Genomic DNA, 21,110 nt, shown 5'->3' on the forward strand with positions numbered 1-21,110 from the left:
GCATACCTGGAGGTGGACGCATTCACATCCACATCCACCCACACGCACAGTCTAGCATACCTCATTATTATTTATTACAGTATTAACCAAGGTGAAGTTTTAGGAGTTTAGATGAGCAAGTTCATAATTCTGATAATATTTATATATTTTTTTAAAGCCGCAGTTTTGTCTCAACTGAAAAAGAAGTTCTCACCGTTTTATCAAGGTTATGAGCTTTAACAAGACAGATACCACAGATGCATACAGAGGCACACTCTCCATCTTTACCAACTTGACAGAACAACACATCAGCTTGAGAAGGTGGCCACACACACACACACACACACACACACACACACACACACACACACACACACACACACACACACACACACACACACACACACACACGCATGCATACACGCAAAAACACAGCAGTGATACTACTACACACGCCTGCGTACCAGTTATGCATTTGTATAACCCCAGAGGGAGGTCTGCTGTGTCAATTACTGGTTGTCATAACTTGAGCAATCCCTTGATATAGTTGTGTAAAATTTAGGTCAGTTTCTCCAAACATAATACAATTAGTGTCCATTTTATTCTGTACGCCTCTCCAATCTAATGTAATCCAATACATATTTTAGTTTTTCTCATTGAGATTATAGTTAGTGTGTGGTGTTGAAGTGGACTTTATTACTGTGACTGACCTGTTTTACTCCTCAACACACCTAGAATCATTGATGGGTGTGGTCAGAAGCATGCTCTTCTGCACTTTTAATCACATCCAATGGTGATGTCACAGTATACCGAGTACACTAAAGCCTAGTTCACACTACATAATGCTAAGCCCAATTTGCCGGTCGGCGAGCTCGGTGACCGTCGGGCTGTGATCAGGGGTAAATCAGTGATCGATTGGTGGTCACCAGTCGTTATGTGTGAACTACTCAACGACGCATCAAAACGGCTCCCGGACACATTTCTGACACATCGCTGACGCCAGCCAGATATCTATATATCTGGAGGAGTCGGCCGACTCGACATCCTCATCCAGACAATGAGAGCAGGCAGCTGGCAGAGCAGGCAGCTACTTTTTCAATGCAAAACACTTTTAACTCACCTCCAGCTCTCTCTGTAGGTCAGACGATCTCTGCTACCTGTGTGTGCTAATCCATTCTTTCAACCATATTCTTTGTCTTAATTGCTATCTTTATAATAACAAACAACATCTGTATTGCATGTAGGTTCGCGTCATTTCCCGTTTCACATTTCACGTGTGTTTTCTTGACAAAACGTGGTTTGGAGACCAGCGTCGGGTGACACAGCCGTTGTCAGCTCGTGTAGTGTGTGACCCCCTGTCACCGATCAGTCACATAGTGTGAACGCCAAAATGACTTCAAGACTCTTGTCAAGAGCACATCAATTCAATTCAATTCAATTCAATTTATATAGCGCCAAATCACAACAACAGTTATCTCACAGCACTTTTCATAAAAGAGCAGGTCTAGACCGTACTCTGTGATGATATTTACAGAAGCCCAACAGTTCCCACCAAGAGCAAGCACTAGGCGACAGAGGCAAGGAAAAACTTCCTTTTAAGAGGCAGAAACCTTGAGCAGAACCATGGCTCAGGGTGGGCGGCCATCTGCCTCGACCGGTTGGGGGTGAAGGAGAGAGAGAGGGAGAGAGAGAGAGAGCAGGAGAGGAATAGAGAGAAAAAGAGAGGGATGTAAGGAGAGAGAGAGGGGAGGGAGGCAGCCTACATAATATACACACAGAGGTACAGACAGTGAAGGTGATGTTGCTATAGACTAAATGAAAAATGGTACAGATATTTATAATAGTGTTAATGGTAACAATCGTAATGTTAACAATAATAACAATAAGACTAGCAACAATAGTCGTTGCAGCAGAGGGTGTCGAGCAGGAACACGGGGGCAGCAGGTGACCCGCAACCACAGATCCAGACTCCACAGCTCCAGAGCAAGAAAACCTGCAGGAAGTGATAGGAGAGAGGAGAGAGACGAGAAAGCACAAGACTACCAGAAAGGGGAGAAGTTGTGTTAGTAACATGCAATAATGGGATGAGGTTGCATACAGAGGGAGAGAAAGTAGAGGAGAGAGGAGCTCAGTGCATCATGGGAAATCCCCCGGCAGTCTAGGCCTATAGCAGCATAACTAAGGGATGGTTCAGGACTCACCTGAGCCAGCCCTAACTATAAGCTTTATCAAAGAGGAAAGTCTTAAGCCTACTCTTAAATGTGGAGATGGTGTCTGCCTCCTGAACCCAAACTGGAACCTGGTTCCACAGGAGAGGAGCTTGATAGCTGAACGCTCTGGCTCCAAGTCTACTTTTGGAGACTCTAGGAACCACAAGTAACCCTGCATTCTGGGAGCGCAGTGCTCTGGTGGGGTAGTAAGGTACTATGAGCTCTTTAAGATAAGATGGTGCCTGACCATTAGGAGCTTTGTAGGTAAGAAGAGTGATTTTAAATTCTATTCTGGATTTTACTGGAAGCCAATGCAAAGAAGCTAAAACAGGAGAAATGTGATCTCTTTTCCTAGTTCCTGTCAGAACACGTGCTGCAGCATTCTGGATCAGCTGAAGAGTCTTAATGGACTTTTTCGAGCAGCCTGATAATAAGGAATTGCAGTAATCTAGTCTAGAAGTAACAAATGCATGGACTATTTTTTCTGCATCATTTTTAGACAGGATGTTCCTGATTTTTGCAATATTACGTAGGTGAAAAAAGGCGGTCCTTGAAATTTGCTTAATGTGAGACTTAAACGACATGTCCTGATCAAAGATAACTCCAAGATTCCTCACAGTGGTGCTGGAGGCCAGGGCGATGCCATCCAGGGAAACTATATCTTTAGATAATGCGTCACGGAGGTGCTTAGGCCCCAGAGCAATAACTTCAGTTTTATCTGAGTTTAACATGAGAAAATTACAGGTCATCCAGGTTTTAACATCCTGAAGGCACATTTGAATTTTAGCTAACTGATGAGTTTCATCTGGCTTGATCGATAGATATAACTGAGTATCATCTGCATAACAATGAAAGCTTATGGAATGTTTCCTGATAATATTGCCTAAAGGAAGCATATATAAAGTGAAGAGGATTGGTCCAAGGACAGATCCTTGAGGAACTCCATGACTAACTTTGGCATGCATGGAGGACTCATCGTTAACATGTACAAACTGAAATCGATCTGATAAATAGGACTTAAACCAGCTTAGAGCGGTTCCTTTAATGCCAATGAAATATTCCAGTCTCTGCAATAGGATCTGATGGTCAATGGTATCAAATGCAGCACTAAGATCTAATAAAACCAGTACAGAGACAAGTCCTTTGTCTGATGCAATAAGGAGGTCGTTAGTAATTTTCACCAGTGCTGTCTCTGTGCTATGATGAGCTCTAAATCCTGACTGAAAATCCTCAAATAAACTATTGCTCTGTAGAAAGTCACACAGCTGTTTAGCAACTGCTTTCTCCAGAACCTTAGAGAGAAATGGAAGGTTAGATATAGGTCTATAGTTGGCTAAAACATCCGGATCAAGTTTGGGCTTTTTCAGAAGAGGTTTAATTACAGCTACTTTAAAGTACTGTGGTACATAGCCTGTTGATAAAGATAGATTGATCATATCTAGTATAGAGGTGCTGACTAAGGGTAAAACATCTTTAAGCAGCCTAGTCGGGATGGGGTCTAAGAGGATGGTTGATGGTTTAGATGAAGAAATTATTGAAGTTAGTTGGTAAAGATTGAGGGAAGCAAAACAGTCTAAACATGTATCTGGTTCTACAGCTGTTTCTAAGGTTATAAGTCGGTGCCAGTTGAGGGCAGGTCTTGGTGAATTTTGTCTCTAATAGCTAGAATTCTATCATTAAAGAAGCTCATGAAATCGTAACTACTGAGATCTATGGGAATACTTGGCTCAATAGAGCTGTGACTCTCTGTCAGCCCGGCTACAGTGCTGAAAAGAAACTTTGGGTTGTTCCTATTTTCCTCTATTAATGACGAGTAGTACGCTGCTCTGGCATTACGGAGGGCCTTGCCAAATGAAACGAGAATTTTCCACTTTGGTGGAACGCCAATTCCCCTCAAGTTTCCGCGATATTTGCTTTAATTTACGAGTTTCAGTATTATACCATGGAGCTAACCGTCTTTGTTTTAGTATTTTCTTTATTAGAGGGGCTAGAACAGCACATCGATCTGCCAACGCTGAAAGTCATGTAGTCTGCACGAGCCTTAATACATCCACTGGAGGTCAGCAAAAACAAGAGTATCAGGGGATGTTAAGTTTCTTTTTAAAGGGTAAAACGTATTAATGTTATGTTTTATGTAAATAAATAATATAGGCCAAAATCGTTATTTGGATTTTCTAGACTCTTAAATATCGATGAGTATTGGCCTAAAAATACGGTACCACTCAGGCTATACCTCATTATATCGATCTTTCACTGAGAAATCCAAAATTTAATGATTCTTTCTCGCAAACAGATTTGCATAAAGATACTTAAAAAGTATTTTTTGAAGACGATTAATACCTATGCTAGAAACTATTATTCAAGAGTTGTGATGAGACAGAAATGTTTTAAGGGTAACATTTTCAACGCGTTCATCCTGAGTCAAATCATCAGTCATCATTTCTGTGAGTCATCTTATTCTGTCTCCCACTCTGCCTCTTCCTCTCACCGTCCCTATATAATCTCTGATAGTAATTATCTCGTTTAGCAGTTGATTCCTCCTCTCATTCATTCCCACTTGGTCCCATCCAGTGTCGATTGAAAATCATATTCTCGCGTTTAGAATCGTTGCATTTCTGATGACTCCGTGGACCTGCATGCGATTCCAGGACTGCAGCGCTCCTCTCTTGTTCGATTATCACACGCTCCCTCCCACTTCTTTTCTTCCTCGATTGCTCTTTCTCTCTCTCTCTCTGATAATCTTCCCAACCTCCTCACTTGCCATCCAGCTATCACCAGAATAAAAGGGAAGAAAATCCATTACTTTTATTAACTTCTCTCATATGACACACTCATTTCAGATTGATATTATTTTAATACCGACTCCTCACAAATGAGGGTAGGAGGAAATCAATTGAAATCGTATTTTCTTAATCAAGTGAGCTGGTGGCTGAAATAGGCCACCCATGGTGCAGAGTTTGATGCAGATGGTCTGTAGAGTAGCTGTAAAGCTGTGGCATTTATGCTCCTCTAATGGTTTTTCAGTGTTTCAGTCCAATGGGAGCTGTGCTCTGTGATGCTGTGGTGCAACACAACTCAATATTTGTAGCCAGGCACCGTTTGATAAATCTTCATCTTGTTAGCGACTTAAAGGCAAAATCAAGACTTCTGCTGGCTGAGAGAGCAAAGCCTCCTAATAGAAAACAAGATCTCTAACACTTTCCTTATTGGTTGGAAATCAAATATTACATACAGCTTCAAATGTCAGAACATAAACTGTGATGATTTTAAGAGCAAACACGTGTCTGATGTGGTCTTTTGTGTTGCTGTGCCAGGCATACACTGTAAATTTTTATTTATGGTTGGTTTTGAGATTGAAGCTCAAATTTAGCTCTAACCTCTTGACAGTTATAATAGTTTTATTGATGAGGCTTTTCAAATCCCAAGGCTGTGTAATGGATACAAAACATCTTGGGATGGAGGCTTTGTGGGTGTCCCAGAGCATTCAGTGATTTGGCACTCTCCCTCAGCAGCTAATTTGAGAACTTTATATGCGTGTTTTTTTTTGTGGACCTGTATGAGATTGATCATTCCCCTTATTCAGTTTTAGAGGCTTCAACGTTTAGTCAAGCCTGTGACAAGCCACAGAGGTGGAAGTGCAAGAGATTTTGTGTATATGTTAGTGGGTGGGTGGGCATTATTAAAAGGATGGAAGACTTCACTCATCCAGTTTCAATGTAACCTGCGCTCTTTAGGTGTGTGTGTGTGTGTGTGTGTGTGTGTGTGTGTATCTGGAAATGGATTTGTGTGTATTTCAAAAGTGGGTGACATACTGTATTTTCTGTGCTCTCCGTATGTGTCTCAGGCAGCCTCTGTCACTCTTTGCTGTTGACTGGCTTTGAAAAAACAAAGACAAAAAAACATCTTTGAACAGTGTTACCTGTTTATGTCTCTTTCTCTGTCCAATCTCTTTCTGCATTTGGTCATTGTAACCCTCTGTATGTATCTCTTTTTTTTTTCTCTTTTACTCTTGGTTTATGTGTGTTTTTGTCTTTCTTTCTCTGTCTATCTCTGTCTCTCTCTCTCTCACACACACACACACACACACACACACACACACACACACACACACACACACACACACACACACACACACACACACACACACACACACACACACACACACATGCACTCTCCCACCGTCTTTCCATCTTTCTGTCAAGCAGGGCTCTATTCTTCTGGTAGTGATTAAGTCCAAGGTCGGCTCTATCAGAGAACCAGTGTTTGAGAGCAGCTCTGGGTGCCAGAGAGCCTTCATTCCCCGAGCCTTAGATGTCCCAATGATGGCTTCCCTTTGCTTGTCATGCCTACCCACAATGCCCCTCCTCATACATCAGCCTATCATTGCCCTAAGACACTGTGGGCCTCAAAATGCCTTTTTTGTGTGTGTGAAAATTCCCACCCTTGGGAAAGAGAGAGGAGGCCAAAGACATAACAAATGGAGAGACTGTTGAAGAATGTGTCAGAGATGAAAAGAGGTATATTTGGAGACTGTAATAGCTATGTGTTGTCTCTCAGATGTGCAGGACTTGGATGTTTCTGGTCTTAATTTTGGGCCTTGTAGATTAATTCAGCCGTGCCGCTCCAGTGGCTTTGTTGTTCTTCTACAGAAAAAAGTTCGGACCTTTTGATAAATGCTCTCTAAATTTGACAGAATTGGACCGTGGGCAATACCTCATTCTCTCTGTGTGTTTATGAGCAAATAAAACAGTCTAGTTTATGACAGGGAAGCTATTTAATTTCATAACCAGAATCATATGTTCTATCCATCCTGGTGGCTTAGTGGAGCAGTATGTACTTGCAACATACTGAGTTCGAATTTGGCCCACAACCTATGACAGAGGGGGGAAAGAGAAAGAATAAAGTAATACTGTTTATTTCTTTTCTGATTTTTTCCCCCCAAACTGCCATAAGCACAGGCTGGAAAAGAGATTTTAAAGTGGTAAAACACAAAAGGTTAAGATACAGGTCTTCACCCACTGTCACCTTCACACCCTCCACTCCACCACTTCCTCCCCACGTAGGATGAGTGGTGTCTGGCTTTTCTGTAGTCTGCTGGCCCCTTATCTCCTCCCTCTGACTGGAGCACAGAAAATACATAATCACAGTGCCCTGTGTCAAACTGATAACCCCCAACACAAACCAGAGAAGTGTGTGTGTGTGTGTGTGTGTGTGTGTGTGTGTTCATGTCTATGTGCACCTTTTTTCTTGTGTACCAGTGTGTGTGAGACTGTATTTGTACATGTGTATTGTGTCTCAGGGGTGGTAGAGAGGATAAAGGGGAAACGAAGGAGCAGAGGGGATTTGAAGGAAGAAAGGTAATGGGGTTGTGGGGGTCGCAAAATGAGTTGAAATTGTAATAATGATTTTCTTCACTGCTGTATGGAGAAGATTGGGGGATTTTATGAATATAATGAGCAGAGAAGAGCCTAAGGATGATGTGTGTCTCTTGCAAGAGTAATTGAAGAATAATTCATTTGGCTCTAAGACTTTTAACCCAAAGACAGACAGAGATAGAGCGTTTTTTGACCTCTGAGGGGGGGTATCATGTCTCATTATTGGCCTGACTAGTGCCACCGTACTGTCACTGTCACCCAGTGTTGTCACATTAGCTCGGGCTTGTGTATGTGCATGCATGCGTGTGTGTGCGTGCCTATATGGTCATTAAGCTTAGTGCGGCGAAGAGAAAGAAACGCTGTCTATCTCCTCGAGCCTTTACTGACCACTGAGTTTGTTATCAACACCAACACATGCAGGATTAGCGACTGAAAGGGAGAAAGGGAGAGAGGAAAAGGGGGTTGGATGGGAGAAAATAAGTGATAGACAGTAGATGGGCGCACGACAGATAAAGAGAGAAGTTAACCACACACACACACACACACAGACGCACACAGACACACAGACACACAGGGATCAGCTCACTGGTCCATGACTGATGCAGACAATGTATTTATGATATCATGGCCTTACTAGTTTTTGCCTCAGTCCTTCTTCAGATATTCATATTATGCAGTCTGCATAGGCCTCTATGTATTTTATATATAAATGTGTGTGTGTGTGTGTGTGTGTGTGTGTGTGTGTTTTTTCAGTGCATCTGGTGGGGTTGTGTGCATGATTTAGTCTTGCCGCAGAGGGATTGTCTCGACACAGCTTTCTCCTGTCTGACTGAACTTTATGGGATGCTCCGATATGGAGAAAAAAACCCCAACACAGAGCGTGTATGCATGAGTGCGCACTTGTATTCACCTAGTGACACCGCTGCCATTCGTTTCACCTTTTTCGCCACCCGCCTCGTCCTGTCTCGCACAGTCTCTAACACATGCGGACAGCTGAGCAAAATGTGTCAGGGTCACAATGCCACCTCAACAACACCCTGTAACTTTGACTTCTTGCTCAGGACTTTGAATATTACTTCAAAGTGACTGTCTAAACTTCTGCCTGCATTGTTCAGATGATTTAAACTGGTTTCAACTCATCTTTGCCAGTCTAAGATGTGAGAGTTTCCACTGTCACGGTGGTTAGTTTTACTGAAAAGCAATTTATTTTTCCTTTTTTTAGAGACTGTGCTCGCAAGTGTGTATTTTTTTTTTTGTCTATATATGCATTTCCCATAGAAGGACCTATGTTTCATTGACTACACTCACATACTAAATCTTGAAGTGGTTATAAATGAACTACAGCAATGAAATAGTAGCTCATATTTTCCAAATCCAACATGTTCGCTATTTATGACTAAAACAATGCTCGCTCTGTCCGTGCTTTTTAAATGTCATCTAGCCGCTTGTCAGCTTGGGACACTGAGGTTGATGGACAGCAACAGCCATGAACTCATGCTGCTTTGTGCCAGCATTCAAACCATGACATCATATCCCCTGCATGGGGTCCACCAGACCTCAGCTTCCTGCTTGGCATCATGATGCTTGACGTTGTGTAAATAAATTAAGCAATAGCACAGGTAGTTATAGCTCTGTAGTCTGGCCGAGCATAGACAGGTACAAACACACACACATGCTGTGTGCCAGACTGTGACATAAACTAATGCAATAAAGTGTCAAATCAACCTCTCCAAATAATGAACTCCAGCCTATGCTTGGCTGAAGGATAACGTACCTTTGAAACACCCAGTTATTTTTCTTTTCACTTAAAGTGGCGTTTGGTGTTTGACCTCTGACTCGCTCTCTCATTTTTCCTGTTTAAAAGAGGTTTCTAATTGAAGCAGGTGGGATCCAAGCTGCTTGGAGCTCACAGATCTCCTCTGGTCATGTGGACTGAATTTAACAACCTCTTTAACGCAGAAATGTGGTGCTACACCCACTTCTCAGATGGGTACTGTTTGCTCATCCAGCTCTTGTAAAAAAATGTGCTATGATTGCTTTGTGTAAGGCATTATGTGTATATTTGAATTGATTTGCAGTTGGTCTGTAAACTGAGATTCACATCCAGTTTTGTGATTCTGTGAAGCTTAATTTGAATCTGTCATTTTATGCTCTGCAGGGTTTTTCCAGGCAGAATTGAACATTTGAATCAAGGAAATAGAAGCTTACCAAAAAACATTTTAGGATAGGTGAATTGATTTACTGATGGTTAAGAAGTAAAAAATGACTTTTATTTTGTGATTAGTAATTCTACGACATACAATAGCATACTATACATACTATTACTTGAATTGCTATTGGTATTAATCATAATTTTGCTTGAGTTAAAGTACAGAAGTATTAGCAACAAAATGTACTTCAAATATCAGTATGTCTCAAAATATCTCATTTTGCACATTTACATGTCTGTACATTTAGCTAATTTTGTCATTGGTATAAAATTCCGTTTTCCTGAACAAGTTCTTTTTATTTAATCTGTGGGTATTGTTGTTGATGGTGTTCTTTTGTATTTTCTCTGTCAATTCATTACAGCCTGGCTGCACAACAATTTTCCCTCAGTGGGACAATAAGATAAACTTAAATTTTATAAATTAACCATTTGTTTTATATTTACCTCAATCTGAAAATTAAGTAGGTATAATTTTGTGTTAAATGGAAATGTTAAAAGTAGAATCTCCTCAACAGTATATTTAAATATAGTACTTGAGTTAATGTACGTAGATACTTTCCACCTGTGTTTTTGTGCCTGTGAACATGTGTGCACACGTAGTCGTTGGAATATTCATATAATCAGTGTGCGCCTCAGTTTTTGTGCCACACATGTGTGTTCACTGGGGCGGGGATGACACGCTGGCCTCAGAGCAGCTGGATTCTGCAGGTTTCAGTGTTTTTATGAACTGAATGAATAATCATCCAGGTGTAGCTGCCAACTCAGGAGACAGCACCAATTCTGCCTGGTTACAGAGCTCAGCCAACGAAGAGAAAAACCTGCCGAAACCCCTCACCAAATCCCGTGCTCTGTATTCTGTCGCTGTATTTCTCTCACACTTAGCTCTCCTCACGCTTTTCACTCCCCCCCCCCCCTCTCTGTGCTCTGTGAATCACTCGCTTTGTCTTCTTCTCTGTCTACAGCTTTCGCGCTCCCTCCTCCCCGTTTCTCTCCATTTATTTTTCTTCCTTTTCTGTTCCTGTTTATTCTTGCCTCACAGAAATACACCAGCAGAAAATAAGCTATATTATGAGTAGAAATGATTAAATAAGATTGGAAGCAATAAAACCTTTCACCTATGAGTCAAATTATGATAATCTGTCAACTCTGAGAAAACAATCACTGGCAATGTGGCATGTTACGTTCTGGAGGTGTGACTAATTACTGAGGGGTTTGTTTTTTGGGTGACTTTTCATTTCAGGGATTTGGAGGATATTTTTCTTTTTTGGCAGATGTCTGCTAAACCTAAACTGTGGAATTTATTTTCCTGCGGTGGCTTTTCACAGATGGATTAACAAACTTACAGTCTCAGCCGTGACTCTGCCTCTTCCCTTTCATGCAGACATCTGCTAAATTTTCTAATTTTCTTCAACCCAGCTACACTCTCAACCAATCCAAACTCACACTGGTTTGGCCTGCTTTCTTATTGGTTGTCCACATCAATGAAACAGTCACTATTGGTTTGTAGTAGAGATTCTATTTAGCAGACATAAGCAGTTTTGAAGATTTGGAGAACAAATACTACTTTTGATGTTGGGGCTGTTAAAATTTACTCCAGGCTTAATTACTATTAATACTGAATGCAAATAACTCTGTGTTTGTGTATGCGTGTGTGGGGCGGTGTTCTGTTGATTTTGAATTCTTTTGACACTGTGTGTGGATGTTTGTTGCTATGAATATTAGTGGAAGCAGTCACTTAGCCTACATGTAGGTTTGATTTTTACAATACCTTTGTTTTGCAGACAATTGCAATACACACACACACATGCACACAGACAGCCTAATTCTGTCTGAATAATTTAGCACTTTGATCCAAAACACTGACCACAGGGACACATGACAGTTTGTGTGTGTGTGGGTTTATGTGTGTTTTCATGCACATGTGTAAGCCTGTACTGTACGTCTATGATAATTCACACAGTTAAGGGGTTTCCCTTTCATTAAATACCATTGTTTATCATGTCAGTTTAGCTGTCCCTGACACGTAACTACTGCATTCTCGACCCTTCTTTGCACACATAAGCTGTTTAATGTTTATTTCATTAGTTCATCTAAGCGTGTCTTGACAGTATACTTGCCAATCTGCTTCATGTTTATTTCATGCCTAAGCAGACCTTTTTATCACATGAGGTGTGCATCCAATTTTCTCTTGAGGAACGACAAAATAATGCCACAGGCTCCGTAAGAATAGAGAGGCAAATGGAGGAGCATTTATGCATTTTTGCATTGGAGTGTTTTGATTCTTAGTATGTGGGGACAGGGAAGAGTGTTTACATGTGTGCTTACTTCACCCAGCAAGCCTTTGTCCTTATCCATTCCCCCCCATGTGTCTTCATGCTGGTAGCTATATGTCATGCCTATGGAGCCGACAATAGTGCTCAGTGATCTTAACAGCAACTGTAAGCTTGTTTTCTCTTTAGCCTTGGCCATGACATTTACCTCCCTGCCTCCTTGGCGGCTGGCCGGAATATCATACCTCTATTATCTGTCATCCCTGTGTGTGTGTGTGTGTGCACATGTGCCATAAATAGTTTTAAATAGAGTATGTATCAGAGAAAATACACCTGTGCTATGACTTGAAAAAGCCTTTGGTAATTTCCAGCGTGAAGGGATGCTTGTTGAACAGTGTGTCAGTGTGGGTTACTAAGAGTGTGTCAGGAAGTAGAGATTCTGAATGGAGGATTAATCTAAACCCCCTCTTATAAGATATTCAGATCGGAAAGAGGGATTATTGAAAGTCGGAGAGATGAAAGGAAGAGGGAAAGGGAATGCTCATTTTGGCTCATAACCCCTCACACCAGGCATGCAGGCAGAGAATAATAAACAGTAACAGCAAACAATTTTGTAAAATTTATCTGCATTGTTAGGTTTTATTCTCAGAATAATGCTACTTTTTCAGTACATGTGATGGTATACAAGTTTACTCAGTGTATAGAGAGATTTTTTTCCCCCCACATTGCTTGGGTATTTATCTAAACCATCCATAAAATTCAGCAGGCGTGTATTTTTGTGCCTTTTTGTGCTGCTTGTAGTAACGAACCAACTGCTGGTTCTTTCATGAATGGAGAGGAAATTGTGTGCCTGTATACCTGTTTGTGTGAAAGAAATAAAGTGTAAGAGCTGGATTTTACCTTGTTAAAGTCCAACTGGAATTAAATTGCATTTTTTGGTATGCTACAGCATACATATCTGCTCTGTAAGTTACTTGTGTTTTCATGATGGCGCCCCCCAGTTTTGTATAGATTTTGTGGATTAGCATTAGTTATTTCAATCAAAGTCCTTATAGCCTCTATAAAACGTCTCTGTTTCGATACAGCAAATCACAGGCAGAGCAGATGGTCATACTGAGCCAGACAACACAACAGCCACAGACTCTGAACATCCCACATTGGCTTTCCTACTAAAGTCTCCTTCTTATCTAACATACAAACATGAACATATGCTGTGCCTGTTGAACGAGCGACCAGACCAACATTCACAACCAACATTCAGAGAAAAGTGCACTGCTAACATCAGTTTGTAGACTGAAAGGTGTAAAGTTATCTGCAAATGTCCATTTAGACTCTTCAAAACCTTTAACAACACGTGTCTGCCCTTTACAATACACACTACAGAAAAGTAGCAGTTCTGATATTTCCCTAAAGACTTTTTTTCCTCCCTTTTAATAATAAAAACTATTAACTACAAGTAATAGTTCACATTATTTTGTACTACAAAAAGGGATGACTAAATTTGATTGCAATTGGTCGTCAATAGGTTGTCTGTGCTGCACAGCTAGCACTTTGTGTGAATTTGACAGGATTAAATCATTCAAATGCTTTCATGTTTTGCCTCTTGTAGCTACGAAACCTGAATGTCCTGGACCTGCGGCACATCTCAGAACTCAACAATGAGACTGTGATGGAGGTGGTGAGGAAATGTCACAACCTCAGTTCCCTCAACCTCTGCCTCAACTGGAGCATCAACGACAGGTATTTCAAATCAAGTTTATTTGTTTGTATAGCCCAGTACCACACACAGTGACACATTTAGTATAAGTTCAAAGTTTTATAATCCAGCAGTGATATTATAATCCGTGTTGGGCAAGTTACTCAGAAATTGTAATAAATTACTTGTTACTTAATACTCCTTAAAAAAGTAATAATATTACTTTACTAATTATTGGTTCATAAAAGTAACTAGTTATGTTACTATATTCAGGAATTCAGTATTTTCACAAAACGTTGCGTTGCTTAATGCCACTCTCTCCCAGGAGTCACTGGCATCACTGGCAGTAGCGGCCGGGGTTTCTTTCTATAAGTTTCATGTTGCTGTGCTGCTTCAGCAGATGCTTCAATAAATTAAATATAGAATTGTTCGCAGTTGAAAGCTTTTTGCTGGTCGCGCAAAGTTTACAACGGATGACAATGTTCTTTGCATCTTAGACTGTGACACAAAAATGGTGATACTTACAGCTTTGGAAAGAACACCTCTGTCCCTCGTTCTCTATTCTTCCTTTAGTTTTTGGCTCAGAGCTGACTTGAACAACACAAAGTCTGGTGCCGCTGAGCTGTCGCGCATTCATGTCAAGGATGGTGCGTTTAGTAACACAGTAACGCAGCGTTACTTGGATTAGTAACAATAAGAAAATTTTACAGTAATGCGCTACTTCCCAACACTGATTATAATAAATCTAATACAATGCATTCAACATTGTTAGACCCCAAGGACACGTACACACACACACACACACACACACACACACACACACATTCAAATACTTGAAGTAAAAACACATCATACATACATACTTTACTAAAACAGATACGTTCTGTATGCAAACATGCAAGCCTGCAAACACTGGCACAAGGTAAGATAGACCTAGGAATTAAAAACACAAGTTGAAAGCACAACAAGAACTTTTATTTTCTTTGTTTTTTTTCTCCCTGGTCATTTTTCTTTCTGCTCCCACTCCTTTTTTACTTTCCTCCCTTTTCTTTCTCAAATGGGAGAGAACCTGTACATTGTATGACTGCTAGAGTAAACCATCTCCTCTTTTATTTATTATCTGGTGTTTTATTCATATGTTTCTATTTAATCTATTGATTTACAGCTAAGGCTGTGGCTTCTCTGCCAACTGTACTCCCACTCTGGCTTAGGAGTGTGAACACAATATTGAATTTACCATGGTGCATAGCAACAATGGTTGTGTGTGTGTGTGTGTGTATGTGTGTGTGTGTGTGTGTGTGCATGTGTGAAATCATTCTTGCATTATTGAGTTTACAGCAGACATGTGGTGGGGAGGTTATGGTAATACCGTACCTGCCTCCTTTCAATCAAAAAACATGGAGTTTGGTGAAAACCTCACAGGAGCACATGGTGTTATCAACTTCTTTCCTTTATCACACTCATACACACTCTCTCTTTCTCACACATACACACACACACACACACACACACACAAGTGCAGCCTCGATTGATTTAACACTGCGTTGATTCCATAATGATATTTGCTGCATTGGTTCAGAAGCTGAAGGTGTATGTGTGTTTGAATGGATTTGTCTGGGTGACCTGTGGGAATATTGGAATTTAAAATGGTGTGTGTGTGTGTGTTGGTGGCAGTCTGTGTGGGAGATAAAGCCAGGATGTGTGCTAGGTGTGCGTGGCAGCATACAATAGGTGCGCTTTTGGCTTGTGAATGAAGCAGACAGTAGGGACGTGAAGGGCCGAGGTGGACAGTCATAGCTGCATGCTTGCTAATCTGATGCTGCACTGCTCCACCCCAACGCTGGGTCGTTTGCTCTGCCCTGCCTGCTGGACCTGCAGATCTGTGTGTGTGTGTGTTTGTGTGTTATGTGTATAGTACATACTGACTGCAGCTCAAGGACTGCAGCAAATAAAAGCCTCCATTCAAAAGCTCCTTTATTGTTACGGTCACACAGCTCAGCGCGAAGAGGAATGGATGGGGTTTGCTTAAAGGGAGAAACTGAATGGGCGGTTGACTGATAGTAACAATTGAAGAGGTGTATGTGGAGGTGTGTGGGTTTTTCCATCGGTCGCCCCAAGCCGCGATGTCACAAGCCGCGCCATGATGTGTTTCCACTACAGCCTCACAGTAGGGGTTAACCATGCTGCGCCGCACTGCTGTGGTCCTACTAGCAAGTATACAATTCCTCCCTCACCTAAGCCTTGTCATCACAGCCAATAGAGAGTGCAATATCATCACAGTCACCGGATAGGCTCAAGAGTGTCGTCATTCGATGTTGTTTACACCTTGGATGTTTTGTGGGCATAATATCTTTCTCCTTATACACCTGTGGTTAACATCAACACAAAGGAGACATGTGACGCTGTGATTACATCAGCGGCTAGAAATTCCCCACACATGAGCAAGGGGTGCGAGGTAGGCAACGTGGCCCGCCTGCTCATGGCTCTTCATGGCAAAAATGGAATTATCGTATTTGTGTGTGACAGAAGGCGAAAAAGGGAGAGCCTGGTTTGAAGACGCACAATTTAAAGACTGTGGTTGGGTTGAATTACACTTTAAGGATTTAGATCAAGTTCTGCCGATTTGTTTGGACTGCTCTACCCGCACCTCCCTCAACAGTGTTAGATCAGGTGGCAGAGGATGAAGTGGAAAGGACTGAGTGAGACCTCAGCAACATTTTTTAGGAAATTAACTGAATCCAAACATACTCTTCCTACTATGATATCGCTCTGCTTGCTACAACTCATGAGGTAGCGGTCAAGACCAGTTTTATATGATGGGCGGTGTTAGTTAGTTACCCTAAATCACATTTGATTGAATAATTTATGTACATGAGCTCTTTATGAGTCATCCAAAATATTTTTTTAATGTTTTACTGGAAGAGAAAACACATTCACACACAAGAAAATACTTTTTGCCAACATCTTTCTACTCCTATAGTATGATAATAATGAGGACCATGATTCAACAGGAATCTGAATCGATAAGCAGAATCTGAGTATGAATTGATAAAATCTAAAATTAAAGTTAGCTAACACACATCACGCACGCACGCACACCTGTATTAAGCTGGACAGCCATACACACACTCCAGCAACAGTAATCTGATAGGCTGTTTTAAAGAAAGATGTTATCGATGATGGTTTTCTGCTATATGTTAGTGTATTTCCACACAGAGTTAGAGAGAGAGGCTGAAATTGTTTATTTGGCTCAAGTTCAAAGAGTCAAAGGTCATCAGGATCACTGCTTCCGGGGATGCCAGCACATATAAACCAGGTCCTTGCTTGTTGTGACAGTGACCAGAATGACTAAACCTTCCCTCACTCTGAGGGTACAGCTGGGTCAGCTTTTGCTTGTGTGTCTCAAACGGATGACGGTGTGCTGTGAGCAGGTAAACAGACAGAGGAAATTACCCCTTATTTTCAGGATCAATTTGTCCCCCGACAAGGGGCCGTTGGAAAGATAGAGCTCTGCGGGAGGTAAAGCATTTCAGTCCTTTTCCCATCCCTTCTTCTGTTTTTCTCTTTCTTCTTATCTCTCATCTTAAAAAAAACCCAACACTCTGTCCTCTGGCTCCCCTCATCTTCCTCAGTAATAGCCGAAAACAGCGTCTCAGTCTAAGAAAGCGAGAAATGATGACCAAATACGGACTTCCCGTCGCCCCAGTCCGACGGGCAGATTGTGACAGTAGGACGCCTAATTTTTGGTCACTGTCATTTCTTGGGGAGTGAGGATTTTATGTGCGGCAGGTGGGCAGTGTTGGCCCCGTTATTTCTCTGTATCCTTCTTCCAGTGATGATAGGAGACCAAAGTGGGATTGTGTTTTTCAAATGTCACAGCGTTTGAAAATGGGTAGTGAGTCATGATCAAAGTGAAACGGCGGAGCCAAATGGTAGCGCTCACTTTTTAGAACCAAGTTGAGAACACAGTGTCAAAGTTAAACGGTTTCGCAAACTCCGGGAGCCTCTGTGTTGTGTGCATTGTACCTTGGAGATTTTTGTTACCATTGTGTGTCTCTGTGTGAAGATTCTTTTATATCTGGATACCCGTTTTTTTTTTTTTACCTAGGGGAGACCGTGTTGATTTAGTATAATTTGTCATTTGTATATTTTTTAAATATTCATATTGTTCATATCACTTTTTTCTGTCAGAAGTAAAGAGATAAAATATGCATTTTATGCGAATCTCATGTTTGTGCAAGTGTAAGTGTAAGTGTAAGTGTGCTGCAATACATTCTGTGGTGAAGCCTCCTCAGTTGTTTTGCCCAAAGCACACACTCAGCATCTATTCTGCTAACATTAACCCTTCCCCTGGACCCGAGGCCTCTGGTGACATGCGGATTTCTGCGTGTCCCCGTCTGTGTTCGTCTTCGCCTGTTTGTGCGTTTGTGAGCAAGCTCTGGTCAGTTGGCCTGTAGTCTTTGCAGAAAGCAGATGCATGGAGTGAGTGAGTCATTTCTTTTATGAGATCTGTATTGTTGGAAGTTGGGCATTTCCCAAAAGCCCTGGCATTCTTTCCTTCTCTTCCTCTCTTTTCCTTCATCTCTCAGTCTTTCCGACAGCTTAACAGGGGAATCAATATTCATCCCTTTTTGCTTCTTTGCTTTTTTTCTTCAGGCCAACAACCTCTGCATATCTCTGTCACTTATGAGTATCACAAATCACAGCCCAAATTGGCTTTTTTACATTTTTGTCCCCTCTCACAGAAGTCGGACTAGATGAGGGATGACCTGGGGCCCTGTCTGACTTTCTGGAGCTTATTAAGCAGGAAATAATTGGAGAAGCATTCTCCCAGAAACACACCTTCTCTAAAACTGTAGGGCGTGTGGATTTGGAGGCGTTTGCATTGGAAGCTCATTCCAAATGGCCTCTGTTGCAGCCAGCTGGCAGATCTCACAGTGCCTGGAGAAGTGTTAAACCCCAAAATCGAATAAGTATATGATACATCAGTGTGATCAATGACGTGTCAGATGACAAAGATGAGTTGGTTGCTCTACTTTGCTTGGCCCCGGTGAAGGTGACCAGAGCATGTATTTGTCAAAGTTCTGAGAATTACACTTAAGAATACTTTAAAGAACCAACTTAGGAGTAAAAAATAATGAAATCTGCTCAAAGTTAAGACTATAAAAAAACATTTACCAAGAGATTTGCTCCCACTTACAGCAAAGCCAGAAAGCTATCGCCCATCAGGTAAGAGGATTTAACCCCATTGAGCATTCTTTCAGAAAGTCCTGATATCTCCCCACTGAGAAGTTATTCTGTAAAGCCTATATGATTCAAATGTTTTATTTGTGTGAAATCTGTAAAATCGGTAAAAAAAACAGTGTTGTAGTCATTCAAAAACATCTCAGAATGTGTGTATTCTGTTGTCAGCACTTTATTTCAACTTCGTTGAGAAAGAAATCATGTTTCGTCTGTAATTTTGGCATAGTGGACTACTCCAAATATCAATACTACTAATACAAAAACCCATGAGCCTTGGCTGCTGTTCATATAGAGAGGCCATTGAGAGGAGCGATTCAGAGCGGTAACTAATTGAAAATATAGTTGCTGAATTCACCTACACTTACCAGAATTGAAAACTGAATTGATTTAAGCTGCAGATTGGGGTTTGCAGTTTCCTCAACATTGTGATCTTTAGCTTCAACCCGCTGTTAGCAGCTCATGTACCAGAATTGTAAGCTCAGTGATTGGGTGTTTCTTGCCAAAATGCTCCCTGGGAGTAGTAATTGTTGTTCACTTCTATGTTTTTATGTACACAAGCCTGTACCTTTTTTGACTTTCTATCAAAGAACCACATCTTTTCAAACAGAGGTTTTTAATCTGTAGAAGTGCTCCAACTGTGAGTCGTGGAACATTGTCTGTTGGAATAATTATACGCAACTCGCCTGTCTGACCTCTAACTAAGAGGTTAGGAGCCTTTGTGTAAAATTAAGTGTAATAACTAGCTTTCATTCTTAACAGTGAAGAGTCTTTACTATTTATCCATCACTGTCACTCGTTGATAAATATGGGCCTTGGAATGCAGCCTGTGGTATCGAAAGGAACTTCTTTTCTTTCTCCGCTTTTAACCTACTCTTGTGGTTTCTGCCGAGTACAAATTCTCCAACTGACCTCAATAGCTGCTGAGTTTTGCCATAAAGGTTTGTCGTCTTTTAAAGAAAGCAGGAGACTGTGGAAAAGTGAGCAAAACCCTCAGATAAGAGGTCATTTGAAGTCTCTACATCTATTGTATACCCTCATCGCGCTTAGGTTTCCTCTAGCCAACAATTTTAAGGATCCCCTTTTTTGCTCTTTTGATTTTGCTGGATGTTTTCTAAATGGCATGGAAAATGTCAGCGCAGCCCAAGCCAGTGACCGACAGACATTTGTCTTTGTCTTGTTTCTCCACCGCCTGTCTCTCCAGATTTGGGGAGAGGTGCTGAGCGGACTTCCCCTGTCATTGTCACTTTTCTGCTCTTGTATTTTCACACCTAGAGCACAAGGATCTACAGTTTGGTCCACACAACACCGCTAAGAATTTAATGCTTCTCATTTCTCTCCTTCCAGTGGGGAACCAGACCCTGCGCTGCTCTTGCATGATTTGTAAATTAAAAACTCAGGGCCTTTTTTATTTACTCAGGCCTGCCTTGTTAGAGCAGATTGGCTGTCAGTGGAGATTAGAGTCCTGCTTAGTAGAGTGAATACACAAGGAGAGCTAGTGTTGCCCTGTTGTCAGACATGATGGTAGGAAAAGGTACGGGGAAAAACCAACAAGATGTAATGGAGGCAGACTGATTAGGTACGGCAGATGCACACGTATGCAAGTAGCAGATTTTCCTTTAATTTCCCTCTCATTTCAGTCTTTCATCTCGGGCTCTTATTCTCTTTGTTCTGTCTATTTTTCACACTTCATCTCTCCTACAGTTGTCTTTCTGTGTTTCTTCCTCTGTCTTTCTCTCTCTTACTTTCTTTCGTTCTCTTTCTGTCACGCACACAAACACTGAGGTGATTATTTCTGGCAGGTTGGGTGTGAAAGTGTGCTATGATAAACATGCTGCCGTGGTTATTAATTTTGAGTAATGGCAGCGTCAAACTCCAGTGCCTTGATAAGTATCGGAGATAGAGGAACATTTGTGGCGCGGCGCAGAGACACAATGAAGGCAAGCAGCTGGAGCTTATGGGCTACAACAGCATGAGAGCTTCTGCTTCATTTGGGCATAGATCCAAAGCCAGACGCCTCCTGCAACTCCCTGTGTATGCTCTGAAAAGTCAAACCCTTAACTAACTAAAATATGTAATGTAAGCAAATTGATTTGGTGGCGTTGTTCAGTTCAGAGGGGGATTGGGCCT

The 21,110-nt window shown here is 41.4% G+C and overlaps 1 protein-coding gene across 1 annotated transcript in view; it reads left to right on the forward strand.

The window, feature by feature from the left end:
- fbxl17 (F-box and leucine-rich repeat protein 17) overlaps positions 1-21,110 on the forward strand; it is a 226,726-nt gene that overhangs the window by 74,989 nt on the left and 130,627 nt on the right. Inside the window, exon 8 of the mRNA XM_038703083.1 lies at positions 13,653-13,783. Within this exon, the coding sequence (XP_038559011.1) occupies positions 13,653-13,783 (131 nt within the window). The remainder of the gene's footprint in view (positions 1-13,652; positions 13,784-21,110) is intronic.

The sequence above is a fragment of the Micropterus salmoides genome, unplaced genomic scaffold (genome assembly GCF_014851395.1).
Source record: "Micropterus salmoides isolate LMB-PRFRI ecotype aquatic unplaced genomic scaffold, ASM1485139v1 Ms_hic_scaffold_7, whole genome shotgun sequence".
NCBI lineage: Eukaryota > Metazoa > Chordata > Actinopteri > Centrarchiformes > Centrarchidae > Micropterus > Micropterus salmoides.